This window comes from Siphateles boraxobius, unplaced genomic scaffold, assembly GCF_051911475.1.
Source record: "Siphateles boraxobius isolate OS27281-9 unplaced genomic scaffold, OSU_SipBor_1 99, whole genome shotgun sequence".
In the NCBI taxonomy this organism is placed as follows: Eukaryota; Metazoa; Chordata; class Actinopteri; order Cypriniformes; family Leuciscidae; genus Siphateles; species Siphateles boraxobius.
In genome coordinates this window covers 388553-412531 of record NW_027509229.1, presented here as the reverse complement: position 1 = coordinate 412531, position 23979 = coordinate 388553, and the positions used below count along the sequence as shown (strand labels likewise).

At 43.3% G+C, this 23979-nt stretch overlaps 1 protein-coding gene across 1 annotated transcript in view; it reads right to left on the bottom strand.

Moving 5' to 3' along the window:
* Window positions 1-13577: 13577 nt before the first annotated feature.
* The window catches only part of LOC143733370 (opioid growth factor receptor-like protein 1), a 37478-nt gene continuing 27076 nt past the window's right edge, over window positions 13578-23979 (bottom strand). Inside the window, exons 2-7 of the mRNA XM_077225075.1 lie at window positions 21145-21213; window positions 20985-21066; window positions 20818-20896; window positions 20299-20365; window positions 18510-18658; window positions 13578-14784 (exon numbers count right to left, since the gene is read on the bottom strand). Of these exons, the coding sequence (XP_077081190.1) occupies window positions 13893-14784; window positions 18510-18658; window positions 20299-20365; window positions 20818-20896; window positions 20985-21066; window positions 21145-21213 (1338 nt within the window). The 3' untranslated portion in view covers window positions 13578-13892. The remainder of the gene's footprint in view (window positions 14785-18509; window positions 18659-20298; window positions 20366-20817; window positions 20897-20984; window positions 21067-21144; window positions 21214-23979) is intronic.

Below are 23979 nucleotides of genomic sequence, written 5' to 3'. Positions count from 1 at the left end.
TGTTTTACAGATGGTCTTGAAGTGGTAAGTGGGCAAAGCAACAAATCGGCATTGAATTAATTATCGGATGATATTAAAAGGTAGTGGGATTATTTGTGGTTGACCTGGAAATTTGAACTTGATCAAAAAGTTATGGATTGGATATTAGCTGCGAATTCAGAGCATTAACTTCAGTTGTGTTAGTGTAACGTTATCGATAGCTAGCCTAGTCTAACCTTCAGAAAACAATTACCTCAGATTGTGCCCCCCCAGAATTTTGGCTTGCATGACGCCCCTGCCCGCAGCAGTGATGTTCTCTCACTTTCCCGCAGCAGTGATGTTCTCTCACGCTTCCGCAGCAGTGATGTTCTCTCACGCTCCCCGCAGCAGTAATGTTCTCTCACGCTCCCGCAGCAGTGATGTTCTCTCACGCTCCAGCAGGAGTGATGTTCTCTCACGCTCCTGCAGCAGTGATGTTCTCTCACGCTCCCGCAGGAGTGATGTTCTCTCACGCTCCCGCAGCAGTGATGTTCTCTCACGCTCCCGCAGGAGTGATGTTCTCTCACGCTCCCGCAGGAGTGATGTTCTCTCACGCTCCCGCAGCAGTGATGTTCTCTCACGCTCCCGCAGCAGTGATGTTCTCTCACGCTCCAGATCCAGACAAAAAGACAAAGTCTTTCCAACAAAGAAAAGAAATGAGAGTGATGTTCTCTCAGTGATGTTCTCACGCTCCCGCAGCAGTGATGTTCTCTCACGCTCCCGCAGCAGTGATGTTCTCTCACGCTCCCGCAGCAGTGATGTTCTCTCACGCTCCCGCAGCAGTGATGTTCTCTCACGCTCCCGCAGCAGTGATGTTCTCTCACTCTCCCGCAGCAGTGATGTTCTCTCACGCTCCCGCAGCAGTGATGTTCTCACACGCTCCCCGCAGCAGTAATGTTCTCTCACGCTCCCGCAGCAGTGATGTTCTCTCACGCTCCCGCAGGAGTGATGTTCTCTCTCATGTTCTCTCATGAACTCCTTCAATCCATTAAATAGAAATATTTCCATTCCCCCTGCCGCAGCAGAGCATCCACCCACTCGCACATGCAGGAACCAACTTCACTATTGACTGCCGAAACAGCAGTACTACCTCAGCTCCCACAGAGGTGCCGATTCTCCATCCTGAATGCTGGCACGGCTGCAGCAGTATTATCTCTTCTACGCCCGCAGCAGTGATGTTCTCTCACGCTCCCGCAGCAGTGATGTTCTCTCACGCTCCCGCAGCAGTGATGTTCTCTCACGCTCCCGCAGCAGTGATGTTCTCTCACGCTCCCGCAGCAGTGATGTTCTCTCACGCTCCCGCAGCAGTGATGTTCTCTCACGCTCCCGCAGCAGTGATGTTCTCTCACGCTCCAGATCCAGACAAAAAGACAAAGTCTTTCCAACAAAGAAAAGAAATGAGAGTGATGTTCTCTCAGTGATGTTCTCACACTCCCGCAGCAGTGATGTTCTCTCACGCTCCCGCAGCAGTGATGTTCTCTCACGCTCCCGCAGCAGTGATGTTCTCTCACACTCCCGCAGCAGTGATGTTCTCTCACGCTCCCGCAGCAGTGATGTTCTCTCACTCTCCCAGAGCAGTGATGTTCTCTCACGCTCCCCGCAGCAGTAATGTTCTCTCACGCTCCCGCAGCAATGATGTTCTCTCACGCTCCCGCAGGAGTGATGTTCTCTCACGCTCCCGCAGCAGTGATGTTCTCTCACGCTCCCGCAGGAGTGATGTTCTCTCACGCTCCCGCAGCAGTGATGTTCTCTCACGCTCCCGCAGGAGTGATGTTCTCTCACGCTCCCGCAGGAGTGATGTTCTCTCACGCTCCCGCAGCAGTGATGTTCTCTCACGCTCCCGCAGCAGTGATGTTCTCTCACGCTCCCGCAGCAGTGATGTTCTCTCACGCTCCCGCAGCAGTGATGTTCTCTCACGCTCCAGATCCAGACAAAAAGACAAAGTCTTTCCAACAAAGAAAATAAATGAGTGATGTTCTCTCAGTGATGTTCTCACGCTCCCGCAGCAGTGATGTTATCTCACGCTCCCGCAGCAGTGATGTTCTCTCATGCTCCCGCAGCAGTGATGTTCTCTCACGCTCCCTCAGCAGTGATGTTCTTTCACGCTCCCGCAGCAATGATGTTCTCTCACGCTCCCGCAGCAGTGATGTTCTCTCACGCTCCCGCAGCAGTGATGTTCTCTCACGCTCCCGCAGGAGTGATGTTCTCTCACGCTCCCGCAGGAGTGATGTTCTCTCACGCTCCCTCAGGAGTGATGTTCTCTCACGCTCCCGCAGCAGTGATGTTCTCTCACGCTCCCGCAGCAGTGATGTTCTCTCACGCTCCCGCAGGAGTGATGTTCTCTCAGGCTCCCGCAGGAGTGATGTTCTCTCACGCTCCCGCAGGAGTGATGTTCTCTCACGCTCCCGTAGCAGTGATGTTCTCTCACGCTCCCGCAGCAGTGATGTTCTCTCACGCTCCCGCAGCAGTGATGTTCACTCACGCTCCCGCAGCAGTGATGTTATCTCACGGTCCCGCAGCAGTGATGTTCTCTCACGCTCCCGCAGCAGTGATGTTCTCTCACGCTCCCGCAGCAGTGATGTTCTCTCACGCTCCCGCAGCAGTGATGTTCTCTCACGCTCCCGCAGCAGTGATGTTCTCTCACGCTCCCGCAGCAGTGATGTTCTCTCACGCTCCCGCAGCAGTGATGTTCTCTCACGCTCCCGCAGGAGTGATGTTCTCTCACGCTCCCGCAGCAGTGATGTTCTCTCACGCTCCCGCAGCAGTGATGTTCTCTCACGCTCCCGCAGCAGTGATGTTCTCTCACGCTCACGCAGGAGTGATGTTCTCTCACGCTCACGCAGGAGTGATGTTCCCTCACGCTCCCGCAGGAGTGATGTTCTCTCACGCTCCCGCAGGAGTGATGTTCTCTCACGCTCCCGCAGGAGTTATGTTCTCTCACGCTCCCGCAGGAGTGATGTTCTCTCACGCTCCCGCAGCAGTGATGTTCTCTCACGCTCCCGCAGGAGTGATGTTATCTCACGCTCCCGCAGGAGTGATGTTATCTCACGCTCCCGCAGGAGTGATGTTATCTCACGCTCCCGCAGGAGTGATGTTCTCTAACGTGCCCGCAGGAGTGATGTTCTCTCACGCTCCCGCAGGAGTGATGTTCTCTCACGCTCCCGCAGGAGTGATGTTCTCTCACGCTCCCGCAGGAGTGATGTTCTCTCACGCTCCCGCAGGAGTGATGTTCTCTCACGCTCCCGCAGGAGTGATGTTCTCTCACGCTCCCGCAGCAGTGATGTTCTCTCACGCTCCCGCAGCAGTGATGTTCTCTCACGCTCCCGCAGGAGTGATGTTCTCTCACGCTCCCGCAGGAGTGACGTTCTCTCACGCTCACGCAGGAGTGATGTTCTCTCACGCTCACGCAGGAGTGATGTTCTCTCACGCTCCCGCAGCAGTGATGTTCTCTCACGCAGGAGTGATGTTCTCTAACGTGCCCGCAGGAGTGATGTTCTCTCACGCTCACGCAGGAGTGATGTTCTCTCACGCTCCCGCAGCAGTGATGTTCTCTCACGCTCCCGCAGGAGTGATGTTCTCTCACGCTCCCGCAGCAGTGATGTTCTCTCACGCTCCCGCAGGAGTGATGTTCTCTCACGCTCCCGCAGGAGTGATGTTCTCTCACGCTCCCGCAGGAGTGATGTTCTCTCATGCTCCCGCAGCAGTGATGTTCTCTCACGCTCCCGCAGCAGTGATGTTCTCTCACGCTCCCCGCAGCAGTGATGTTCTCTCACGCTCCCGCAGCAGTGATGTTCTCTCACGCTCCCGCAGCAGTGATGTTATCTCACGGTCCCGCAGCAGTGATGTTCTCTCACGCTCCCGCAGCAGTGATGTTCTCTCACACTCCCGCAGCAGTGATGTTCTCTCACGTTCCCGCAGGAGTGATGTTCTCTCACGCTCCCGCAGCAGTGATGTTCTCTCACGCTCCCGCAGCAGTGATGTTCTCTCACGCTCCCGCAGCAGTGATGTTCTCTCAAGCTCCCGCAGGAGTGATGTTATCTAACGCTCCCGCAGGAGTGATGTTATCTCACGCTCCCGCAGGAGTGATGTTCTCTAACATGCCCACAGGAGTGATGTTCTCTCACGCTCCATCAGGAGTGATGTTCTCTCACGCTCACGCAGGAGTGATGTTCTCTCACGCTCCCGCAGTAGTGATGTTCTCTCACGCTCCCGCAGGAGTGATGTTCTCTCACGCTCCCGCAGGAGTGATGTTCTCTCACGCTCCCGCGGCAGTGATGTTCTCTCACGCTCCCGCAGGAGTGATGTTCTCTAACGTGCCCGCAGGATTGATGTTCTCTCACGCTCCCGCAGGAGTGATGTTCTCTCACGCTGACGCAGGAGTGATGTTATCTCACGCTGACGCAGGAGTGATGTTATCTCACGCTCCCGCAGCAGTGGTGTTCTCTCACGCTCCCGCAGGAGTGATGTTCTCTCAGGCTCCCGCAGGAGTGATGTTCTCTCACGCTCCCGCAGCAGTGATGTTCTCTCACGCTCCCGCAGGAGTGATGTTATCTCACGCTCCCGCAGGAGTGATGTTATCTCACGCTCCCGCAGGAGTGATGTTATCTCACGCTCCCGCAGGAGTGATGTTCTCTAACGTGCCCGCAGGAGTGATGTTCTCTCACGCTGACGCAGGAGTGATGTTATCTCACGCTGACGCAGGAGTGATGTTATCTCACGCTCCCGCAGCAGTGATGTTCTCTCAAGCTCCCGCAGGAGTAATGTTCTCTAACGCTCCCGCAGGAGTGATGTTATCTCACGCTCCCGCAGCAGTGATGTTCTCTCACGCTCCTGCAGGAGTGATGTTATCTCACGCTCCCGCAGGAGTGATGTTCTCTAACGTGCCCGCAGGAGTGATGTTCTCTCACGCTCCCTTAGGAGTGATGTTCTCTCACGCTCCCGCAGCAGTGATGTTATCTCACGCTCCCGCAGCAGTGATGTTCTCTCACGCTCCCGCAGGAGTGATGTTCTCTCACGCTCCCGCAGCAGTGATGTTCTCTCACGCTCCCGCAGCAGTGATGTTCTCTCACGCTCCCGCAGGACTGATGTTCTCTCACGCTCCCGCAGCAGTGATGTTCTCTCACGCTCCCGCAGCAGTGATGTTCTCTCACGCTCCCGCAGCAGTGATGTTCTCTCACGCTCCCGCAGCAGTGATGTTCTCTCACGCTCCCGCAGCAGTGATGTTCTCTCACGCTCCCGCAGCAGTGATGTTCTCTCACGCTCCCGCAGTGCCATCCTTCTGTCCTTTTAAATGTCCGTGTTAAAAGGGCACATTCAGACGTTTAGTGAAGCTGATTGCTGTAGCCTATATCCAACTTAAGCATGGGGTCTTCCTTCATTTTGAATTTGTAGCTTTTTAAATGGTAGTTTAGTAAATTCGTTTGCGATCAAATATTCAATATCTCAACTCTCTTAAGTTACATCAGCAGTAGCAGTTCAAACTAATATCACGTAATCTACGTCTTGTCGATGATTGGTTGATAAACCAAGGGAAGCAAGCCTCCTCTGCCATGTTGCTTTTCTCAACACTCCTAATAGATGAAAGTGAAGTACTTGATGGTGATTGACTAATTATATTTCCAATGGAGGCACAAGTCTCCGGCTATAGATTTGTCTCCCTCTCCCTTCTCTATCCCCTCAGATTCGCGTTTCGCAGATTCGGCACATTCTGGTAAGCGCACAGTGTTTACATTTACAGAGGTGAAATTACCAACAACAAATACACATTCTTAGACATATAATTTTGAGTAGCCTGTGCCTCCCATGCCTCCCCTGACGAGCCGCCACTGCTCCATCCAACCTTATTCCACCGCCGAAGCCCTCCTCTCAGACAGGACGCCAGATACGCATACCATTTATTCTATCTGATTTATTTGTAAGTGTGAACTTGTGAAATGATGTTTTACGTTCAAATGATCTATCCAATCAACTCATCATCAGTAATTACCACATCTATCCTATCAGCATGAGAGGAAGCCTATATATTTATATATATATATATATATATATATATATATATATATATATATATATATATATATATACACACAGTCTACTCACCTACATTCGTCAACAGTTTTCAGCATCCGTCCACCACCCCGACTCCTCACTCTCGGGCTTGTTCCTATCACAGCCAGGAATACGGGGGAGTATACTCTGGGTTCGGGCCAAATACCTCAAATAGCTCGGAGCCCTCCTCTCAGACAGCATGACAAATACACATACCATTTATTCTGACTTATTTGTAAGTGTGAACTTGTGAATTTGAAGTCCATCATTTTACACTGAGTCAAGTCAAGTCATCCTCATTTATATAGCGCTTTTAACAATGTAGATTGTTTCAAAGCAGCTTTACAGAGATAAACATATAATTTAAGGTAACAGAGATTGGTTTGGTTTTATAGTGGTTCTTTAAAAATGTTTTTTCCAGCTAAAGTTAGTTTTGATTTATTCACTACCATCTAAATGATCATTTCTTTTTAAATTAGGGGCCGCTAAGACGACACCGTTCTCTCTAAACAGACTTTAAACGTGAACCTGTGATAGACGCTGATGGCGTTCACATGTGCATTAAGAATTGATTCTATAGTTATGTTCGTTTGAATATATGTCCGCAGGTTTGTATTTTCTTACAAACCATCCCTAAACAAACTACTTGTCTTGTCTATAAATTTTGATGCAGAATTTTATTTTATCTTATCACTTCGGGTAGGTACGCGAACCGAAAAATTCCACAACGCTTTATCTGTAGAGTGGTATAGGGATCCTCCATAGGGAGAGGCTAGTTGGCACTTCAGCACTGCATTGTCATCGGGTCCAGGCGAAAGTCCTTCGTTAGATCTGGAAACGGCCTGGATCCAGCAGGCAGCGGGAAAACCTCGGGATAAACAAAGACACTAAAATTAGCGTAGATGCCATTCTTCTTATGATGTAACGAGTACATCATTATTTAATGGAAGTGTTCCCAGTTCCGGCTGACCTAATCTAAGCAGCCTAATATTGAATTATAGAAGCCTATAGAGTGTTATGTGAATGCTAGGTCAAAGACATGAGTTTTTATTCTAGCTTTGAACTGACAGACTGTGTCTGCTTCCCGGACAATGTTAGGAAGATTGTTTTGGCGCTAAATTGGAAAAGGATCTACCGCCAGCAGTTGATTTAGATATTCTAGGTATTATCAACTGGCCAGAACTTTGAGATCGCAATAGACGTGAAGGACTATAATGCGTTAAGAGCTCGCTCAAGTACTGGGGAGCTAAACCATTTAGTGCTTTGTAAGTAATCAGCAATATTTTAAAATTTATACGATGTTTAATAGGGAGCCAACGCAGTGTTGACAGAACCGGGCTAATATGGTCGTACTTCCTGGTTCTGGTAAGAACTCTAGCGGCTGCGTTTTGAACTAGCTGTAGTTTGTTATTAAGCGTGCAGGGCAACCACCCAGTAGAGCATTACAATAATCTAGCCTTGATGTCATGAACGCATGAACTAGTTGTTCCGCATTTGTCAATGAGAGCATATGACGTAATTTAGATATATTTTTAAGATGGAAAAATGCGGTTTTACAGATACTAGACACGTGACTTTCAAATGAAAGATTGGTATCAAAGGGCACACCCAGGTTGTCACAGTGTTGGGTTTGGGTTCCCCTGATGTCCACTAGATGTCCTCCTTTTCCCACGGTGTCCTTCACTGATGAACTACATTTCCCACGATCCTTTGTCTCATCAGTGAAGGACACCGTGGGAAAAGGAGGACATCTAGTGGACATCAGGGGAACACAAACCCAACACTGTGACACAGGTTCCTAACTGACGACGAAGACTTAACAGAGCAGCCATCAAGTGTTAGACGGTATTCTAGGTTATTACGTGTGGAAGTTTTTTGTCCAATAATTAGAATCTCTGTTTTTTCAGAATTTAGTAGTAGGAAATTACTAGTCATCCAATTTTTTATATCAACTATGCATTCCGATAATTTTGTGAATTGGTGACTTTCGTTAGGTTTGGAAGAAATATAGAGCTGAGTATCATCAGCATTACAGTGAAAGCTAATTCCATGTTTCCTAATGATATCTCCTCCTAAAGATAGCATGTACAGAGTGAAAAGCAGCGGTCCGATAACTGAGCCTTGTGGTACGCCATACTGAACTTGTGATCGATAAGACATCTCTTCATTTACTGCTAAAAACTGATAGCGGTCAGTTAAATATGATTTAAACCATGCTAGTGCAATTCCACTAATGCCAACATAGTTTTCTAGTCTATTTAAGAGAATTTTGTGGTCAATGGTGTCAAATGCAGCACTAAGATCAAGTAACACTAATAGAGAGATACAACCAAGATCGGATGATAAGAGCAAATAATTTGTGACTCTAATGAGAGCTGTCTCAGTGCTATGGTGCGGTCTAAATCCTGACTGGAAATCCTCGCAGATATCATTTCCTTCAAGAAAGGAACACAGTTGTGAGGATACTGCTTTTTCTAGTATCTTTGACAGAAAAGGTAGATTTGAGATCGGCCTGTAATTGACTAATTCTGTAGGATCAAGTTGCGTTTTTTTAACAAGTGGTTTAATCATCGCCAGCTTAAAGGTTTTTGGTACGTATCCTAGAGACAAAGACGAATTAATGATATTAAGAAGAGGATCTATGACTTCTGGAAGCATCTCTTTCAGTAGTTTAGTCGGTATAGGGTCTAACATACATGTTGTCGATTTAGATGAATTAACGAGTTTGCAAAATTCTTCCTCTCCTATGGCAATGAATGAATCAAATTTTACCACAGGGAGACTATAATGCACTCCCTGATGCGATGCTGTAGTAGACGGTTGCATAGTTATAATTTTGTCCCTAATATTATCAATCTTATAAGTGAAGAAGTTCAGAAAGTCATAACTGCTGTGTTTCTTGGAAACTTCTGGGCTTGAAGCTTTTTTTTCGTTAGTGTAGCCACTTTTTCAAATAAATACCTAGGATTATGTTTATTTTCTTCTAATAGGGTTGAAAAATAAGCAGATCTAGCAGCTTTTAAAGCCTCTCTGTAAGCAATCAAGCTCTCCTTCCATGAAATCCGAAATACCTCTAGTTTTGTTTTCTTCCAGTTGCGCTCCATTTTTCTGGCTGCTCTCTTAAGAGAGCAGCGGGATAACGGGTGTGCTCGTTGTACCACGGCGTTGGACTATTTTCTTTAATCTTCTTTAAGCGCAACTGAGCAACTGTGTCTAAAGTGCTGGAAAGGAGAGAGTTAAAAGTTTCTGTTGCAATATCAAGTTCTTCTAAGCTATCTGGGATGCTGAGATGATGAAACTGATTAGGAAGATTATTGAAAAAGCAATCTTTAGTGGCAGAAGTGATAGGTCTAACATACTTGTAACACGGAGTTGGCTTTGCAGCCTTGGTTAAATGAAGTTTACACGAGACTAGATAATGATCTGAGATGTCGTCGCTCTGGCTCTGGTTTTGAAAATATTACTATAAATTACAGCAACACCTCCCCATTTGCCTTTCAGGCGAGGTTCATGTTTATAACAGTAATTATGGGGGCTGGACTCATTTAAAGTAACGTAATCATCTGGTTTTAGCCAGGTTTCTGTCATACACAGCACATCTAGGTTATAATCTGAAATCATTTCATTAACTATGAGCGCCTTTGAAGTAAGGGATCGGATATTCAGCAACCCAAGCTTTATCGTTTGTTCATCTGTATTATATCTATTTTTTATTTGTTGAATATCAATTACATTTTTAACCTTAGATCGGTTTGGACGTTTTTTGGATTTCCAAATTCGGGGAACAGACACAGTCTCTATATGATGATATCAAGGTGAAAGAGGCTCTATGTGATGGGATTTATCTGACCTAGGTGACGCGAGGCCGCTAGCAGACGGTCGGTTTAGCCAGTTTGGCTGCTTCCTGACCTGAGCCCCAGATTGTCATGTTTTGTCTCTAAGACTATGAGCCAAATTACTAGAGAGAAGAGCAGCACCATCCCAGGAGGGATGAATACCATCTCTTTCCAACAGGCCAGGTTTGCCCCAAAAACTTTTCCAATTGTCTATGAATTCTATATTATTTTGCGGACACCACTTAGACAGCCAGCCATTGAGTGATGACAATCTACTAACTATCTCATCACTCCTTCGAACAGGAAGGGGGCCAGAGCAAATTACAGTGCCTGACATCGTACTTGCGAGTTCAAACACCTCTTTAATATAAATTTTGGTGATCTCCGACTGGCGGAGTCGAACATCATTAGTGCCGACGTGAATAACAATCTTAGAGAATTTACGATTAGCATTAGCCAGCACTTTTAAATTTGCTTTGATGTCAGGCGCTCTGGCTCCCGGCAAACATGTGACTATGTTGGCTGGTGTCCCTATATTCACGTTCCGTGTAATAGAATCACCAATTACCAGGGCACAATCAACAGAATTCTCAGTGGGTGTTTCACTGAGTGGGGCAAATCGATTTGTTGTGGTAATCGAAACGGAAGAGTGGTTTTTTGATCCGCGACTAGAGCAATCCCTCACTGTCACCCATCTGCCTGGCTGCACAGGCAATAATTCAGCCGGAACCGAATCATGTAAAGGGTTCACTATGCTAGGCGCATCCAAAATAGTATCTAAAGCTCTAGCACACTTACTATCCTCAATTAAAGTTTGGATGCGTGTTTCTAATTCTGAAGTCTTCTCCGTCAGCCTGACTGTCTCTTTGCATTTATCACATATAAACCCTATATTGCCGACGGGGAAGGTTATGCTAAACATGTAAGATGAAGTGCAGGTGACAATAACAAGACAAGACATTACTCAGCGTATTTGTTGACTGATTCTTACTCACCTGGGCTTTTAATGAAGTCAGAGGCGCGGGCGCGCAAGAGAAAAATAAATAAATAACTGAGCGCACGGGTGGCGCGTTAATAGGCTAGCGAGTTACTAGCGTGTTGTGCTAACAATAACGGAAGCTAGCGATGTCAGGTTAATCTGAGATGTTGTCTAAGCTTTATTTAGTAGTATAAACAACTAAAAAGGGCCGTAAATGATGGTTCAAAACAGAAAGAAATACAAAGCTAATACGAGGCTTAGACAGAGCTTACAGCCTCGAAGCAAACAAAACACAGCAGGCAGCTAGGTAGACAGGAGCAATCGATCAGGGAGCAATCGATCAGCAATCCCAGTAACGTGAGGAAGATTATTCACAAGTGGAAGAAATTAAAGACAGCTGTCAATCATCTCGTCCCAGCAATTTCCCCCAAGGTCAGACCGTGCACTGTCAAGAGCTACATCTCAGACTCTACAGGCCTCAGTTAACATGTTAAAAGTTAAAGTTTATGACAGTACAATTACTGAACAAGTATGGCATGTTTGGAAGGGTTGCCAGAAGAAAGCCTCTTCTCCCTAAAAAGAACATGGCAGCACGGCTTAGAATCGCAAAGTTGCATCTGAACAAACCACAATACTTCTGGATGAATTTCCTTTGGACAGACAAGACCAAAGTGGAGATGTTAGGCGAAAACTAAACACAGCATATCTGCACAAACACCTCATACCAACTGTCCATCACGCTAATGGAGGGGAGATGATGTGGGCTTGTTTTGCAGCCACAGGACCTGGGCACCTTCAGTCATTGAGTCGACCATGAACTCTTCTGCATACCAATGTATTCTAGAGTCAAATTTGAGGCCGTCTGTCCGACAGCTGAGGACCGGAAGTTGAGGTTATCCGCTTGCTTACCCTTAAACGAACCCGGATGTGTCACATAACCTGTTTTCTGGAATACACCCCTGAAGTAACGATGTAAAGAAGAGCGGGCCAAAATTCCTACACACTGATGTCAGAAACTGATAAAGTCATACAGAAAACGATTACTTAAAGACATTGCTTGTAAAGCTGGCACTACAAGCAATTGAATCATGGGGTGTATTTAGTTTTTTCACACCAGGCTTCTCCATTTTTGCTGTATTTTTGTTAAATAGTCATGGTCTAATGTTCCATGTGTTATTGTTCATCTTATATTTACCTAATTTTAAGACCGTAAAATCATAACATTTTTAGAGGGTGTACTTTCTTTTTCACATGACTGTAGAACATATTTTTAGTGCTTACAAAGTAAGTACTTTTTCAAAATAACTACCTACTCATGTGAGTATGCATTTTAAACTCAGGAGTCTCAGGGAGTCACTTGCTTCGAAAAAGTATCATCATTCCTTTTTTTCCCCCAACCACTACGTTTCCATAATAAAATTGTTATATTTAAAATATTAATATCATAATATTAATTCAATTATAATTGCAGTGTAAATGCATTCATGGCACCTGTGAAAAATGTAAATCCCACTTTAGATACAGCTTCTGCAGTGCAAAGCTGCATTTTGTAGGTAAGGCTCAGTACAGCCCTATATTATACCATGGCACTAAATATATTCATATACCACACTATTTATTACCATAATTTTAAAGTATTAATACAAAGAACTGTATTACCATCATGCATGTTCCATTAACAAAGATAATATTTGATAAAATTAGTGACTATATTTATATTTACCAATTTTCATTCATTTCAGTCATAAAACCATATTGTCCGTTTCTAGAAACGGCATACATCATACTATGTATGTAGTCCACCTTATACTTACAAAGGCTGATAGGTAAAGAAACAAAACCTCATTATTCCAATGAGAGACGGTGAGCGCTGGGCAAATAGCCAGCGGCATTGAACCTTCAAAATCACTAGCATGATGTTCACATTTTCTGCATGAACTACAAAACACTTCTACACTTCTAACTACAGTTGTGTCCTTTTCCTCATGATTCGCTTGACCTCAGGGGATTTGAAACCTTATTAAATTGGAAAAGGATTAGTGCTCAGTTTTAAAGAACAGAAAATGTACACAACATACACCTTTACCTTATTATTAATGAAATGTAGAAATCAAAGTATAAGCCAAATTAAAGTACACTTTAATCATTACTTTAAAAGCATATTATCATTTGTGCAGAAAACAGGATAAATTTGTTTTAAAGCAACAAAAGAACAATATATGAACAGTAACATTATTATTTTTTTTAGTCTAGGATATTTCATGAAGGGTTAATTTAAGGTCACGTGGAAAAAGGTAAAAAGCTGTAATTATAAGTTGGGAGTTAATGCATGTGCTGAACATACAGAGAATCTCCAAGGAACTGATTCATACAAATTCTGATCATAGAGATTATTTAGTTATTAATGATTCTTTTTTATATCATTGCAGATGTAAAACGAACATTTTTGAACTTGAGCATTTCCATTAGCTTATTAAAAGACCAGCCGCTTAGAGTAGTCAATTAGAGTTCAGGGCTGCATTTCCCAAAAGCATCGTAAGCCTAAATTGATCGTAGTGCCATCAATGGTCTCAACAATCAACTTATCTCACGGTGCTTTTGAGAAAAACAGCCCTGAGTGATCAACAAAACATGTGCAGAAATACAGCATATCTGCGCAAAAACAGTATGCCAACCAAATGTATTCACTATGGAAATATTTATCAATAGTTGTTTATTAGTTGAATGTAAAAATGACATTCCTCTTTCACAGTTTCAGTTAAAAACACAAATCATGGGAAAAAACTGAATCTGAAAGCATGGACAAATCAACGTTCCACCAAGAATAAACCAGCTGTAAGAATACGGGTGTGCCACTGCAGCTTACAGTAACACTCCTGTTAACTGATGCACAGAAGACAAGCCTTTAGAACAAACCCCTTCTTAGAAAACAACAGGTCAAATCATCATCTCTTCTTATAATAAGTTTATAAAGTGTCCATTTTCAGTGCGTTATCATTATATTCAGGAATTCATGGGCAAGTCTTGTCCACAATATCCATTGGCTCTTCCTTCTCTGATCCATTTGATTGCTTGCCGTTTACTGCACTCTTCTGGTGTTCTTCTGACGGGCCGCTCTTCTTCTCAGACAGTTTCGGGGAGCTGTGTTTAGGGCTGTCAGTCACTGTCCTGCCCGTGCTTGTCTCCTCCGCTGGACTGTCCATCTCGTCCCGGGAGTCGTCGCAGTCGCTCGATGCTGCAGTAGATCCAGCTACACGTTCCCACGGGGGGTTCGAGACCTCTCCTCTCTCAGCTGTGCGAGTGACTTCATGGAGCTTTCCTCCTTCGACACTGACGATCTCTCCGTTGTTCACACTGGTGTCATGATTGAGCGGTGACTCTACAGCAGGAGGATCTGGACTGGGCTCATGAACTTCTGGTGAGCCCTCAGAAGGTTTCTCAGAGTCATCTCTCATTACGGAGTCATCGTCGCCTTGCTTCTTTTCATCTGTAACATCTCCAACTGGCTTGCTGTGTTTGGGCTCGCTTGCGTCGTCTTCATCCCTGTGTTTGTATCGTGAATTGCCTTCGTCATTGGTAGCGCACTCTCCGCCGCCAGCTAAAGAGTTCTGCCGTTTCTCGGACTTCTTCTTGAAGCGTTTTTGGATTTTTCTGGGGCACCACACAAACTTGTCTTTGGGCTCAAAGTGCTGAAAGGCGAAGCGGACCAGCTTCCTGCGCTCACGCTTGTCACGCACGGCGAACAGGAAGTAGTCGAGCACACTGCGCTTCACACCGCTGAGGGTCTTCCGAACCAGGGTCTCCTCAAGGAAGAAGCGCACAAGAGGGGCTTGGAAATGCTCGAAGCCCAGCTCTCCCAGGCTCTTGAGGATCCTCGTGATCCGCAGATTATTGTGCATGTTTCTGAAAGCAAATATTACATTATTTTTCAGTTATGTGTGAAATAAAGACACCATCACAAAAAAGAAGAGAAAAATCAGTCAGTTACTTGAATAGTTTTAATACATCATTATACACCCTATAAGCCCACTTGTTATTTTTAAATATAACTATTATTATTTATTTTGTAGCAAATGCAAATGTTTGTTACTGTCATTTCATTTCTTATTTGGAGCCGACAGTCACTTTGCTGTCGGAAAAGACAAGAACTGACAACAAAACTGGTTTAGTATTAATAATAATAAAAAAAGTTAAAATAAGAGATTAATAAATCTGTTGCAACCTGATCTGACTTTGTATCTTGGTATTTTAAAGATGGATTTCATTAGGCATTGCCTGAGTGATGCTTACAAACATAAGCAATAAAACAAATATTACTAAAAGCTGTTGATAGCCACATTAAAAAATCAGCCAAAATTCAATTTAATGTTCTGTCTAAAAATATATTATCTTTTTGTCAAGTGGGCTTATTAGGAACAGCTGAATGGACTCACCTTCGTTTTATATCTATAAGAAAACATGGAAAACTTACAGGGTTCAAAGAGGGTCAATTTATTGAACTTGTGAAGTACATGAGAGCTGTGTCATTATACTCAGCATCTCAATAGTTTTATTTAGTGTGATGGAATTGTAAACCAGAGTTACTAATAATTAAAAAGCAGCAGCATAATAGCCGTCACAGCAGTGGAGCCAGACTCGGCTCCTGGGGCCACAGTCCACAAGCCCAATTAAACACACATAATCACACTAATCCTTCAGGATTATTTAACACTACAGGGCTGCGTTTAATCCATTTTTCAAGCCCTTCCCCTCGCTTTCTTCATTATCCTTGCACGCTGTGTGTTTTTGGAGTAATTTTCTGGTAAATAGCAAAACGGTACCACATATCCCCCAAAACACAGCATAAATGTATAGTTGAGAAGTAAATAAAATACAAAAATATGATATCTCAATTGTATTAAAAAAAAGTCTATATCTTTTTTCCCAATTGCTCTGTAAATGTGTGTGGTCTGACCGGCCCCGGAGACCCCGAGTGTAGTGGGGAATGAGGACAGTATGAGGGTTAAGCTCATACAACTATAAAAGGCAGTTAAATGTCAAAATAGCTAGATCATATCATGCACTGGAGTTGTGTGGCGTTCTGCGGTGACGTCACCAGCGTGTTGCATTGTGGTCTCCTGAAGTGTACATATTGAGTAGCCTTGCTCCCTCTGTCAACATCGAGGGTCTGTACAAATACACTTTGTACAGCACCAGAGTTAAACTCAGCCCAGTTACATGTGTGTGTTGGAGGTAAACTGGAGCTGAGCATCCCGATACACACTGATGCTAAACAATGACAAGTAACTCAACATTAGTATTACAGCCTTCCTCTGTCAGTCACATGGATATAAATAGCTGATTTAAAAATGGCTGTAACCCAAAATATACCAGCCTATGTGCCAGATTTACTAAACAGGGCAAATTAGCGAGTGCAGTTCCACAAAAGTGCTGATGGGAGTGGCTAGTTCTGCGCGTGATCTACTTACACACATTAAAGAACACAGTCAAATCATTTACATAATGACCAACTCAATCTACCAGTTAACATCTGGTTTAAGATGTGTTTTTTTGGGTGGTAAATAATGGCACAAACACCAGTAAATCACCTTGCGTGATTCATTTAAATACTCTCCTCCCTTTCAGCGCTGATTCTACACTGCGTGTCTTCAGTAAATCCTGACAGTAGATTAAGGGTTTGTGCTGGAGCGAGCGCTCAGTAAATCTGTTAAAGGTGTCATATGAAGCTCTTTAATGTTTTCCTTTAGTGTGTAATATATCTGTTTGTGCCAGTATAAGATCTGTAAAGTTACTAACTCTTCTCCCACACAGGGATTTACTCTAACAGAGCTGATCCAGACTGTCCTAGTCCACATATCACTTCTGCAAACGTCCACGGCACAAGCTGACACATTAGCATAACGCCGGCCACAGGCATAGAAGAAGAAGAGGCTTCAGTGAACTGTAGTGTTGTTGCACAGATGCTGTGTGTTTGAATGCAAAAGGCCTTGGATTGGCCTTCCAAAAATAGATCAAATTAGGAATCAGCGTTTAAGATTTATTTCTAACGCTGCTGTTCCTCATCAGTATGACCCAAACGTTTGCTTGTGCACAGAGCATTTTACAGAGGACAGCTTCCTAAACCTGGGAGAGTACGCCAGCTATACACACCTAAATAAATTAGAAATATACACTTCAATATGTCTTTAAACTGTATTTTATGTTTTTTTAAAAACTGTACTTAATTAAACCATTATAACATTGTATCTGAAAGGTAAGAGAGATACCAAATAAAACCTGTGAAACTTTCTGCTCAAGTCACGCTAAATTAGTTGACTGAGCGATCGGCTAGTTCCTCCACATTTTCAGAATCTGACTCGGGCTCGAACTGATACGGTATACTGACGACATTCACTGTGCGTTCACAACCGCTTCAGAAGCCTTGGAAGCTGAAGCTCGCAATTATGGTTAGGGGCGTTACAATTCAAACACAGGCTTGAGGGTCAGCCGGCTAACCACAGCGCACTGGGTCAGCCGGCCAATCAGAGCAGTCTGGGCTTTTAAGGAGGAGGGGCATTGTAGAAATCAGAGCATTTGGGCATCAGGGAGCCGCTATCAATATGCGGGAGACTCCCGGAACTTGCGGGAGACTTGGGGTGTCTGATATGTGATTTGGGGGCACTGAATGATTTAGAGAAAAAAATGTTTTTGCAAAAATGTTAATTTGCTTACAGCACCATCTTGTTGCCATTTCTCATCAAATCGAATACACAGGCTCATGTAGTTACCATGACATATATGCTAAATTTCATAGCAATCAGTGCTTTAAAATACAAGTTATTAGCTGCCGAAATTTGATGAGACTTTTGTTGATTTGTACAACTGATTTTTCATGGCTTGTTTGGCACTTGTCCAGAAGAAGCTACAAATCTAATGAAATTTTCATTGATCAAACTGATATGAAGTCATGACAGATTGCTAGCCGTAGCACCCCTAATAGACCTTATTCAGAGCAGCGCCACGACAGGTATGAACACGAGGCAGAGCGACAGACTTACTGTGCTTTCAGTGGCTTCCGCTGAAAAAAGCTGTATAAAACTCCTAGATCATTTATAATCCACAGATCATGTCGTTTGGAGTTTTTTGTTTGTTTCTATTTCTTGATAAGATATTTTTGCAGTTTTTTGTCAGCAGAACAATCCAAAAACACATTAAATAACAGTACAACGCACTGAAGAGATGATGTCCCTCACAGCCTCGCTTTCACTCCCGTAAAGAATCAAAGATGCTGCTGTGAAAAAGGTCTAAGGCCACGCATGGAACGCAAACGTCAGTTTATACGTGGTGATTGATCTTTTTTTTTCGTTCTATTTTCAAATAAATGTTGGATTAAACTGATATACATATGTCAGCAAGTATTGAATGGACATTGGTCAGCTTTGTCTTGGATATCGGTTATAGTCATTGAAAATGTAAAAACATTTTTTACCACTAATCTACACCTGAGACAATATCTTCACGACTGATAAATGAACAAAAACAGAGATCTAAGGCAGATTTCATCTGTACACTAAAGGAAGAATAAACAGCCATGTTCTGATTGGTTTTAAGAGTATGAGCCCAGGACGGAGCGGTCTCCGGATCCTCACCTCTCCAGATTGGCGAAGCGCTCCCTCCAGTTCTCGGCGCGCTTCACCTCGCCGGTGTCTCTGTTGAGCAGCTGCAGACCGTAGAAGCCCAGCATGAGCTCGTAAGAGCCCAGAAGACGACGCTTAGCTTCCTCGCTCTCCTTGAACGCCTGCGGACAGAGGGACAAAAGACACGCCTTGACACAGTCCAGCACACACTAGGGGTTGAACGACTAGTCGACCTTAATGCAATGCCGTGACGCTTTAAGCTTGACATCGACTAGTCGCGTTGATCATGTGACACTATGATTGCGATAATTTTGATACTAACATGTTGCAGACGACAACAGATGAAGAGCCCAGGGGGTCATTGCAGAAAGAAAGCAGCATTGGTACATAAAGTGTGTGCAAATACTTTACTAACCTAACAAATCAAAAGTGAAAGTAAGCCGCAGACGAATTTCTCGAATTTCGGTGCGGGATTGCAGGTATTGCGCATAATTTTAATCATTCTCGCAGGTCTTGTGTTTATAACGCGGGAAATTCCCGCAAACATTCATTCAATCTAGCATGTAGGCCTATGAGTAAATTATTATAACAGATTATAAGATCAAATCAGTCATTTTAAAACTTTATGCGAGACGCAATTTCTTCTGTCTCTCAAAATGTGTTGCACAAGGCAAGCCAATCGCGCTGCAGCTGCAGGCGGTGATTCTAGACTCTCGCGTTTCAGGAGTCGGGACATTTGATGGAAATGTCATCCTTTGCTGAAACGTCTTCGTCTTCATGGAGAACGTGGCTCATGATTGCTTAGCAACAGGGAGCCCTTTTTAAAAGAAGAGAAAGTGGCGCGGAATGCGCTTTACACGCAACATGTGAACGTTGGATCCGTGCACTAGCTCTTAAAGTGAGAGTAGCCTAAAATGTGTCTGTCATTATTGTGTATAAAACAACAAAAGACAGCATTAATTGTAAGGAATCAGGATTAATAGCCTATGTATTCAAATTATACAGGACTAAAAGACTATTCCGTGTTATTTTACATTTGATTACTTTTTTCTGTTTCTGTAGTATTTCTGAATACTATTGTTATTAGACCTAAACTTTTCTCTTTATTTCATGTATTTATTTGTGCTACTTTTTTCAATTTAATTCAAAGATTGAAATCAAGCTTTCTTTTGTTGTGTAAACAAAAAAAAATGACCCCATTGTAAAAACACAAATACAACGAGTGAGCAAACATTTAGCTGAATGTATTTTTAAAATTGTCTAAAAAAACTCCCCCCTAAAATTAAAAAATCCCCCCCATAAGAATAACCTAAAGGGGGATTTCCCCCCTATTTTCCAAAACGAAATTCAGGCCCAGATCTTCGTTAAAAGTAAATAAACAAAATTATCTTACCAGTGCTGTCTCACTTATTGCGGTCTTTGATTTTGAAATTAGCTGATGATCAATAAAATGCAGCTCATTACTGTTGATTTCGGTGACGTGAACTGCATATAGCGCGTTGTTTGAAGATCGGATTTATATCCGTTTTGCGAAAACATATTTATGTGACCAGGTGTAAATGGAATCGTTTTGATGAAACAGATCAGTAAAAACGCATGAAGTGACCGGTGTAAACGGCCCCATTATGAGCTGTCGGTCAACACATGTAGGCCTATGATTTTCTGTTAATTAATTGCAAATTGTGGCATATTGCAAAGCAGTCCCATCTCTTGTGTTTTTATGAATGGCGTCAGCGACTAGTCGAAGTCGACTCGACTTTCATGTCATAACAGTCGACTTCAAAAAATCTTTAAGACTCACTTGGATCTCTCTCTTGGTGAGCTCTGCTGCCATGTAGTTCACGCCTGGCTCCCGCAGAGGAAACAACCTACAAGCAACACAGACTCACTTTTACACAACACTCCATTGGCACACTTTTCCAGAATCTACGGTGGCCCAGAAGTGCAAAAACCACAATTCCCAAAACAAAACAACAAATTTATAAACGCAATGGAAAAACAAAAATCAAATGAACAAGTTAGAAAGCACGAAACATGCGAATCGACTTTCTCCTTCTGCAAGTCTTGATTGACAGATGTCTCGTCCAATCAGCGGTCAGTATTCCATCGCCACACATTCCTTTTCCATGTTGTCTGACTTGTCGTTGTGTTTTCTGATTTGTTATTTTGTTTTTGGAATTGTTGTTGTGATTTCTAACTTCATTTGTTTTAGGTCTTTCCATTGCCTTTATAATTTGTGATTTGTTTTGCACTTCTGGGCCACCGTACAAATGCCATCAAACCCTGCTAAACAAGATCAGGCTAAAGAAGTGCTTCTTACCACTGGATGTAGGAATGAACTCTCTCCAGTCTTTTGTAATCCGTCTTCCACTCGTTGTGAAACGCCTCGATCGACACATCTGCAGCACAAAACAAGAGCTCAGATGAAGAGCAACACCCCTGCGCTTTGGGACCTGCTACTGCAGCTCTAGAGGAGCAGAGACGTACCATCAGGCGAAGACTTCATTTCATTTAGATAGAATTTTAAATTTATCATTCGTTCTTCTGGGCATTCCTCTTCATTGATATTCTATAACGAGATGCAGAAAGATCATCACATCATCAGCTCAGTTTTATGATTTAAAGTGCTCTTCTGGTCGACTCTTACTGGATATCCATGTCTGTAGTTCTGCATGTCCTTGGCGGCTCTGAGGTTTCTGGAGGAAGAGTTGGACCACTGCAAAGATCAAAGGCCCAGACATTAGTTGCAGATCCATGTAATTGGCTGCATCCCAATTCTCAAACTATCCATGCTAGTTTGTGTGAGAACAGTGGTTTGCTAACATGTCCGACTGTTTCAAGTCTCTTGCATTTACCAACATGAAATATCAAAATATGATATTAATCAAAATGTGGTTATGATGACTATCCCTGTAGCCAATCTGTGGAGAAGACATTTCACAAACGTGAAAACGTGTGGACGCAACTGTAAACAGAAGCTCATCTGTTTACATCCCGCACTGCCAATGGAAATGTAAATCTTATAGATGCATTAAGACATATTAAATCAAATAAGCACTGAAAGTAGTAATTGGAATTAAAATATAGTCGCAGGCAGCATCGGTGTACAGTTGCCATGTCTGTTTCCAAATATAATGCATGTAAAGGTCAACAGTCGTGAGTCTTCACTAATACTGATTTGATAAAGCAACTTAAAAAACACAAACACGCATGACGTTCCAAAAGGGCCTCGAGTGACTTCCGAGGGACATCAGGAAATGTTCATCCACTGCTGCAGAAAAAAGCACTTCATAATGCGGCCCTCGAGAGAGCATCAGAAGCTCATGATGCGTGTCCTGTTGACTCAGTGTCCCGCTCTCTTCGGGCTTACAAGATATAGGCCAGTTAAAAATGAAGGGCCAGCCAAAAATATCTGCTGAATGATAACATTAAACTAATAGCAGCTGGAACTGAATTTGGTTGCTGAAAGCTATTTTTTGTTGGGTTGTACAAATTATTTTTCATAGCTTGATTCTTTGCCTATAGAAGATACAAATCAAATTTCACTTTCCATGATCAAATGGTTGCAGATTTATGAGTTTTTAGTTGCCCTTTAGGAAAGAAGTCCTGCTGTCCACATGCATGAATCTCAATACGTATGATCTCTGTTTTCTGTGTTTGCATGAGTGTCATTACGTATGATCTCTGTGTTTTCGGTGTTTGCATGAGTCTCATTACATATGAACTCTGTGTTTTCTGTGTTTGCATGCGTGTCATTACGTATGATCTCTGTGTTTGCATGCGTGTCATTACGTATGATCTCTGTGTTTGCATGCGTGTCATTACGTATGATCTCTGTGTTTTCTGTGTTTGCATGCGTGTCATTACGTATGATCTCTGTGTTTTTTTGTGTTTGCATGAGTGTCATTACGTATGCTCTCTGTGTTTTCTGTGTTTGCATGCGTGTCATTACGTATGATCTCTGTGTTTTCTGTGTTTCATGCGTGTCATTACGTATGATCTCTGTGTTTTCTGTGTTTGCATGCGTGTCATTACGTATGATCTCTGTGTTTTCTGTGTTTGCATGAGTCTCAATACGTATGATCTCTGTGTTTGCATGAGTGTCGTTATGTATGATCTCTGTGTTTTCTGTGTTTGCATGCTTGTCATTACGTATGATCTCTGTGTTTTCTGTGTTTGCATGAGTGTCATTACGTATGCTCTCTGTGTTTTCTGTGTTTGCATGAGTCTCAATTAGGGATGGGGCCGATCCGATCCAGTATCGGTATCGGCTCCGATACTGCCATTTTTGCCGGATCGGGTATCGGTCAGACGAGGCCGATCTAAATCCGATATTGTGTGTTTACTATTGTGTTAATGTTAAGCCCCACAAAAGCATTATAAAGCACCATTAAGTGTTCGTACACTATATTATAAGTGTTCTGAAGCCATTCTATAGTACAATGTGAGATAGAAATTAATATTTAAGTAATTAAATTCAAGATCACGTAAACTTTTCCCTCCGCTGCGGCTGTCAATCATTCTCCATTCAGCATTCAACAGCGCGGCGCGTTCGGTTATGACGGTCAACTCGATGAAACTCTCCAAGATGATTCAATGTTACTATTAGTATACTTGATCTGTAGATAAAGCTCTATGGTTTCGTATAAAATGACTATCTTGCTGGACTTGCTGTACCTTAATCATGTTACTTTTTACCGTGTGTCTGTTAGATCACAACACTGGAGAGCACTATAATTGTTCTTCACAGTAACTGAAATTTAAAACTGTTAAAAGAAAAGGCTGAATAAACTATTGCGTAGATAGATACTGTATAATACACTACGCATCAATATGTCTTTCCTTTGTGCTTGGAACTTTTCAATGCGGACTCGAAGCGGTGCGCGCTGTGAGTCTGTGTTGCTTCAAGCGCATCATTCTGCGCTTGGGATGCGCATAAGCACTTTGTGGAGATGGTCCTCACTGCAGAACATGAAATCCACGGGGAGGAGTCGGATCCAGATCCAACTCCTCCCACCTTACATATACCTAAACCTACCCATCTCCGCCCCCTGATCCCTAAACCCACCCCTAATCCCTAAACCCACCCCTAATCCTACCCATCTCCACCCCTTAGATCTTGATCCGACTCCTCCCCGTGGATCTCATGTACTGCATTGAGGTGCTACTGACTTTGTGCCGCACTGTATTGGAGTCTTTCATAATCATATCATAATACTTTTGCGCAATGAAAGATTATTAAATGTCGCATCTATCATATGTTGCTGCCTCAATAAACAGCTGTGCTATACATATAAAAAATGTCTTAATTTTATAGTAGCTAGACTATGTATATACAATAATTGATCTTTTTGATTTTTGTTATCTTGTTTTTCATGAATGTATTTTACAACAATACAAACAGCAATGTGTAACGTTTTACCAGATTTAGTGCTGGTGCCTACACTTATTGTCTCTTATTTGTTCCCCGCTAAATAATGTT